At 30.2% G+C, this 7,813-nt stretch overlaps 1 protein-coding gene across 1 annotated transcript; it reads left to right on the top strand.

Moving 5' to 3' along the window:
- The first annotated feature begins 2,068 nt into the window (after positions 1–2,068).
- Positions 2,069–6,709, top strand: LOC112686823 (probable ATP-dependent RNA helicase DDX28). Its single transcript, XM_025559268.1, has 12 exons — positions 2,069–2,401; positions 3,316–3,459; positions 3,962–4,108; positions 4,178–4,291; positions 4,347–4,547; positions 4,664–4,814; positions 4,928–5,034; positions 5,128–5,235; positions 5,324–5,481; positions 5,994–6,177; positions 6,244–6,396; positions 6,485–6,709. The coding sequence occupies exons 1-12, from the start codon at positions 2,261–2,263 to the stop codon at positions 6,596–6,598; spliced, it is 1,722 nt and encodes a 573-aa protein (XP_025415053.1). The 5' UTR covers positions 2,069–2,260; the 3' UTR covers positions 6,599–6,709.
- The last annotated feature ends 1,104 nt before the right edge of the window (positions 6,710–7,813 follow it).

The raw sequence follows: 7,813 nt of genomic DNA, 5'->3' as shown, positions 1-7,813 counted from the left end.
TAGATTGAAAATAGGTGCGGATCTAGTGAGGGCGAACAATCGCCCCTCATTTATTTTTTTAAATTATTACCAGCAGTTCTTATTACTTGATTACTACTGAAAAAAATATTTATAAAAAATTTTTTTTACATAAAACTAAGAAATTTACTTTGTATAATAATTTCCAAATAAACATAAGTTATTTTAAATTTCAGACTTGTTTTTAATTTTTATCTGATTCTTTTATTCTAATAATCTAATTGCGTATCGCTGGAAATCATTCGGTCTCTAATTATATAATAAATAACTTACTAAGATTGCTAATATTTACGGAATATGCTGGGAAACAGCAAAATATACATGATCATATCTGTATTTCATAAAATCAATAATTTTATACTTACGTACTTATGTCATACGACTTGTTTATTCGTATTATTCGTATACTCGAGTAAAATTAATTTTTATTTCTCCTTTTTTCGTGGATCGTATGTTTTATCAAAGTGTATTTTCATAATAATAAGTACATGTATATATTAGCGAATAATTCGTTATTTTAGGAATAATAACGCTAAATTTTAATAATATAAATATCAATTTTTTACGTTATTTTTATATATTCAACCAGTGGAGGGGGCAGTCGGAGGAGGACAGAGTCTCCTTTCTTATTTAATGTAAAATTAAGCGTCCCCTTTAACTTAAGTCTTCAAAGTCCGGGGAGACGCTAAACGGTGTTAGTAATTATCACATAAAATACAAAATGTATTTTTATAGCAAATTATTGATCAATAAATACGAACAAGTAAAAAAAAAAGTTGAAACTGAAAGAAAAACATTTTTAATGACATAACATATTGGAATATATAAGAAATAAATATAAGAACAAATAATAAATAATAATATAAATTCTCGTAATCGTGGGTTAATTTAACAGATGCTGTGTTTACTTATGTCTACTATGTTATCTTATAAACAGATACTCATACCCGGCCACAGATATGTATAATAAACATATATACATTTATTATACATATCTGTGTACCCGGCCGCTCGTGTAGATAACGTGTAGATATGGACCATACGTGTGCGGCAGTGATTCTCAAACTGGAAACCGCGGCCCTCATACACCTCTTAACACGTATTTAAAGTTTAAAATTATACCTGATAAAATGTTGTTAAAAAATGTACTAAAAAACTTTAATTTAATATACATATTAATATTTAAACTGTGTGGAAAAGTACATGTAATTTTATTATATAATTAAAAAAAATAATTATTGATTTTGATTAAGGGAGCATTTTTTACATTAAATTTAGGGGGCCCCATGACAAACAAATTTAAGAAACCTGGTGTAAGGGTATAAACATAGGCTAACCCTCTCCGTATCCGACACTCGATCACTCGACACACCAACACATAATTTATTATTATAATGGCTGTTCTAAAAATGAAGTGATAGACAACAGTATCTAATAATTATCATGGTGTAAACAAGTTACAATAATATATATGTTATGTAAGTCGTTCAGTAATAGTTAGACAGCGGATTCTAAGGTTCTTTAAAATTGAATGTCTGCACTAAAAAAACCCCAAAAAATGCTTAAATCTAATAATTATTCTAGTTTCTTAAAAATATGCTTATATGTGCTTATTACTTAATTGTGTATAATGTTAGAACTTTGGATTTTTGGAATTTGGAACTTTTTGTAACTTGGTAGTTGTCTATTCGCTTCCCCTCATATTTCAATCCTGAATCCACGCCTGATTGAAATTAGCGCATTCAAAGCACGTTGATACATAGTAATAATAGTAACACCAATAATAATTATTTTTTTTTTATTGAAGACACTCTGGAGCAGCCATTCATTAAATATTATCATTCACTGGGCTTAAAAAAAACCGCATAATTTTATCAATGGGACCACGAACGCAATATTGCAACTTGCCTAGTTTTCTGTTAGTGCCTGATTGTCGTGCGGTTCACAACACATTCGACACGCTAACGAAAGATAAACATAAATATTGTTTTCATCCCTTATCGCTGCCGTAATCATTTGTTGTTGTTTCGTTATCACTGCTCCATTTGAATTTGATAATATTATTTTCCTACCATAGTTTGTAATCCCACGCTGGTCTTGTTTTTAAATTTCTTAAGCTCTCCCCATAATTTGTGGATTTTGTTTTTTTGCGAGGACGTCTGATCACTGTCGAACTCGTGTGTAGAAAATGTGTGAACAATAATTATTAAGTAGCAATTCCCGTTTTTAAATCGTTCTGAACATGGCTCTTCAATTTCGCGTTGCCTCAAAGTTGTTCGGATTTTATAGAATTTGCTCCACGTTCCGATGCAACCGCGTGGAATGTCAATCCCGTTTGATGCGTTCACTGCCGGCATCGAACGTTCCGAAATGTACCCAAAACGTGAGTGAACATGTTACATAAACAGCATAGGCATGTGCCGACAATACTCACAGGTGGTGCATTCCTATTTTACTATTTACCTCTAATATTTTTGCTATCATCTAAAATGTTTTCCTATACAAAATATTAGAAATATTTGGCATGGTTTAACTTAAAATAATTTTTTTTTTATTAATTGTATAATCATTACCATTTACCTTAAAAAAAAAAATACATAATAACCAAAACATTTATTATTTATTTATTTGCTTATAATATAATATTTATGAAGAACATACATTTTCACTTAATATCTTTATGAAAATTAAAGTTCAAGACGATATATGGCTGGAGTTAAGGATTTAAATTCTTCAATGATATCTTTAAAAATTTTAATTTGTAGCCATTTCTTGCTTTACATATATCATTAATAAACACTCAAGACATTTTTGTGACATCTGACTCCTTAATTTATTTTTAACCAAACTTAATTTTGAAAAGGTTCTTTTACAGCTACAACTTGTAACCGAAATTGTTACAAAGAGCGATAATGTTTTAAAAATGTTTGTTAAAAAATTGTTTCTATAACAAACACCTGGCCGTAAAGCCACACTGCCGCAGGTAGTGTGCTTGCATACCCTGCACCACCTGTGCGCACGTCTATGATAAACAGTGAGACTCTAAATTACAAGATTCAGTGTTGTGTAAGAATCAATCGTTATTGGTTATTTTAAACAACTATTGGTAACCCATAGGCAGCCAGTAGTTTGTATTAAAATATTATTTTTCAAATAATATTTGGGATTAAAATTATTTTTATTATCAATTGAAAGCTATTTATTTTTCATTATATCATGTTTTTTGTTTAATTATACACATTATATCTATGTTCAAATTTCTAGTCAATCCTTTTAAATTATACTTTATTCTTACAGGTGCGATGTATTAGCTCTCAAGATACAAAGATAATTGATCTTAATTATGCAGATCTTGATCCAGTGTATGTACCAATTAAAAAAGATGAAATTGAAGTACAAGGTGTAGAAGATGTACAAGAAGATCAACATTCAATGAATTTGGTTTGTCCTATCTTAAGGGTTAATTATATACTTAATAGTTTATAAAAAAAAAAATTAAAAATATAGTATTAGTTAAAATTACAATTTAAACTATACATAAATATAATTTATTAAATGTTTATAACTGAGAATTTGATTGTGATTAATAATTATAATGCATTTAAGTATTTCATCTAAATAAAAACAGTATAATATTATTTTTATTTTTAATTTTTCTTGGGTGTCTTAATTTTACAAAACATTTGTCACGTTACAACTAAAATCTCATTGATTATTAAATCATTATGAGAACATTTAATATTATCCTGAAAATGTAAATCTTATCTTACTTCCAAATATTTATGATACTATCATTTTATGCTTGAAAATATGAATAAAAAATGTGACATATTCCTTAAAAATGTTTTTTATGATCTCGATATATCTTGTTTTTAAATTTAAATTATTAATATATTAACAATAAAATATATTTTATTTAATTGTATGTATTAATTGGTTTTAGGACGTTGTAATAAAATGTAAACGAAAAGCTTTAAACCATCAGAGAAACCAAAGGTATGAAGACTTTAAAGAAATTCCACTTGCATCAAAAGGATGGAAAAATAAAAAATCCAAAGATGATTATTTTATAATTAATATTTATAATGATGTACTTAAGTTAATTTTTTTGGCTATTTTTATATCATTGCATTTTAATTTATTTATTGTTTCAAATTAGGAATATTTGCCTCAGAGCAGAAAATGTTTGCTTGACTTTCAAAGTACTGGATTGTCACAGCCTATTATTGATATATTAAAAAAACAAAAAATTATTAATCCTTCGGAAATTCAAGTAAAAACCAAAAATACTCATAAGATATTTAGTTTAATTTTTCTTTTTTTTTCAGGCATTAGGGATTCCATCAATATTAAAGGGTAAGAATACTTTACTTGCTGCTGAAACTGGCTGTGGTAAAACATTAGCATATTTGTTGCCTATAATTCAACAAATATTAGCTCATAAAAGTAAAGTGAAAGTACAAAATCAGTTTAATAGTCCTTTAGCTTTGGTTATTGTACCTGGCAGAGAATTAGCTGATCAGATAGGAGTATGTATAATAAATATGTATATTTATTTAATAAAATTGTCTGTAATTAATTATTTATATTCATATAATAAATTTAATGGATTACCTTATCACATATTTTAAATTATTTTTAATAGGAGTTTGCCAATTGGTTTACTGAAGATCTACCGTTAAATGTTAAAGTGATCACTGGAGGTCACACAAAAAGACTAATAACTAATCCAGTTTTTGAAGAAAATGATTTAATTATTGCTACAATAGGAGCGTTAAGCAAATTAACCACCACAGGTTAAATATTTAAATAACAATGGTCTAATAAAATGTTAATTTTTATATTTTAACATAAAAAAAAAATATATCTATTCTTGTCACTAAAATAAACATTGTACTGTTTATTACAGGCATATACTCAATGCGTTATGTTCGTCATGTTGTATTGGATGAAGCAGATACTCTTATGGATGATAGTTTCAATGAATTAGTGAATCATTTCTTATCAAGATTTCATGTACTTATAAATAATGATTATTATTTAAAATATTAAAACTATTTCAAACTATTATTATTAATGATTATATTAACTTTGTATTTGTTCTTATAGTTCAAGACTGGTAATGGAAGATCATCTAATTTAAACTTAACTCAATTATTGTTGGTTAGTGCCACAATGCCAACAAGCTTATCTGATATTTTGGGTGGAATAATAGATGTAATTATATTTGTTTATATACTTTATACATCTTTTATATTTATTAACTTTTAAATCAAATAAGTTTTTCATTTATATTTATTCATAGGTGGACAATTTAAATAAAATTAAAACTGACAAGCTACATGGCATCCTTCCTCATGTTCAACAAAAATTTATTAAAACCAATTTAGGGGAAAAGCCATCAACATTGTTATTACTAGCGAAAAAACTTTATAAAAGCAATACTCCAACAATAATATTTTGGTAAAATATATGACTGTTGATATTTATTTACAATTACCAATTTTTGACATAAACTAACTTAAGATTACTTGTAGTAGTTTATAAAAGTTTAATACATTTTTGGTAAATTATTTTTGATAAAATTTAATCAGATATTATGTTATTTATAATTAATGAATGTATTACGATTAGGTAAAAATGTAAGTGAAAAGTATTGTATTTTCAAATTAAGTTAATATTAATGCCTTCCAATAAAAAGTACAAAATAGTAAAACGCATTTCTGATTTCACTCAATATTAATTTTCATACTTAAGTTAGAAAATGTTTTGAATATGTTTATGTATATTTTTTAATACATTTTAAAAAAAAAAAGTTGATTTTCAAATTTTTAAAAATACAACTTTTAATGCAATACATTTGTAGTTAAAAATTAAAAAATAATTAAAATAACTTTTAATTTGATTAGTTTGGTCCAAATATGTCTTATATAAAAAATAATATTTTAATTTTATTTACATTTTATTTATTATAGTAATAAATCAAGTACTTGTGATTGGGCGACAATGTTTTTAAATGAAAATGGCATCAAGGCAATAAATTTACATGGTGATATGTTGTATGAAATTAGACAGGGCCAATTTAAAAAATACCAAAATGGCTTGGTCAACATATTGGTCACTACAGATATAGGTTCCAGAGGATTAAATACAATACGGGTAAATCATTATTTATAATTTTTACTACTTTTTATATGTATATAATTTTAATCATATGGCTTTTAGACTAAGCATATTATTAACTATGAATTCCCTCATTATATTGCTGACTATATACATCGATGTGGACGTACTGGGCGTTTAAATTCTGGTATAGATGGTAAAGTTACCAATTACATATGTACGAACAATGAAATTGAATTGGTTCAAAAAATAGAAGTGCGTACTACAGTTATAAAATGAATAATACAAATTTTATTGTATACACAAATATATTCACTGTAAAACTATTATATTTGCTTTATAGCTAGCTGCACGTACAATGAAGTCTTTGCCAAATGTTAATGGAAACATAACAAAAATACGAAGATTTCATATATTAAATAATCTGGAAAATAAAGTTAGGGATTCAACTAATTGAAATTGTTTATCTATCCTGTGTAAAATGTATGTGCATCAAATCTCAATAAAATTTATTTTTGGCAGTTATACAAATTATAAAATAAAAAAAAAAAAATGTTGTTATTTTGTATATTATTCCTGTTTTTTTTTTTTACCCATAATATATCAATAATTTTCTTAAGTTAATAAAGGATTTCCGACGCTTCGGTATCTGATTTATATTATCAAGGAATAAAAAATATTTCCATATAAAAATCATTACCGTGTAAGTGATCCAAGAAAATAAGTGCAGGATGACATAGGATCCTAACCGATCTCAGAACCTACGGGCCTGGTACGGTGGTACGTAATTATTATTGATTGATTTGTTGGGTGTGCACGATGGTTTATCGTCGTCGAAACGTATTTTGGCCATTATGAACATGGATCATCAATCTCGTAGAGAAAACGGACGCGAACTACAGTACACACATAAAGATGAAACTAAATAGGAGGTACCTACATTTGACAAAAAAACAAACAATTGTATGGGTTGCAAGTATAACGGGAAGGGATGACGAGTACGGGCATAATAATATTAGCCGCGTCGAACAGAACGGTGAAGGTTGGGCTGCTATCGGTACCATGCCGGACTACGCGTGTATATCGAAACGACGGTGTCTTCGTCGTCCGCGGCCGAGTAGTGCCGGACAAACGCGTCGCCGCACTGGATCTCGTGCGAGGCGAACGCGACGTCGCGGCTACGCAACCCGTGGTCGGCGCGGAACGCGTCCAACATTTTGGTGCCGACCCGACGACGTCTGTGGCCGACGGCCACCCAGATACGGGACACACCGTGTTTGACAGCGCGCCGACGGTCCGGCGATGGGCGACCATCGGGCCCGAGCGCGTGGGCTGCGGTCACCGGTTCCGTTTCCAGGTAACCGACCACCGTCGCGGCGGCCCGGCGCACAGACACCGTCAGATAGACGAGCCGCTCGTACCGCCGGACGCCAGTCTCGGTGACGCCCAGCTCCGCGTCCACGTACTCGCGGACGCGGCGCACGAGCTCGTCGCTGTACCGGTCCGGCTCGATCCTGAGCACCCGGTACGTTGCCGGTCCTCGGACCACGTCTGCGGGACCAAGCGGCGGCACGGCGGACCGGAGCGCGTGCAGCATCCGGTGAAACGAATCGTTCCAATGCGCCGGTACGAGGTGCGCGGGCGCGTCGCACCCGCGGCACCAGTTACCGCC

This window comes from Sipha flava, unplaced genomic scaffold, assembly GCF_003268045.1.
Source record: "Sipha flava isolate LNK unplaced genomic scaffold, YSA_version1 325_pilon_pilon, whole genome shotgun sequence".
Classification (NCBI taxonomy): Eukaryota; Metazoa; Arthropoda; class Insecta; order Hemiptera; family Aphididae; genus Sipha; species Sipha flava.
This window is presented reverse-complemented; position numbering and strand designations above follow the sequence as displayed.

Excerpts from the sequence above, each read along its gene's own strand:
- LOC112686823 (XM_025559268.1), top strand. The coding sequence starts at position 2,261 with ATGGCTCTTCAATTTCGCGTTGCCTCAAAGTTGTTCGGATTTTATAGA. Across the intron at positions 4,292-4,346 it reads TTAATCCTTCGGAAATTCAA|GCATTAGGGATTCCATCAAT; the intron begins GTAAAAACCAAA and ends TTTTTTTTTCAG. Across the intron at positions 5,035-5,127 it reads ATTTCTTATCAAGATTTCAT|TTCAAGACTGGTAATGGAAG; the intron begins GTACTTATAAAT and ends TTGTTCTTATAG.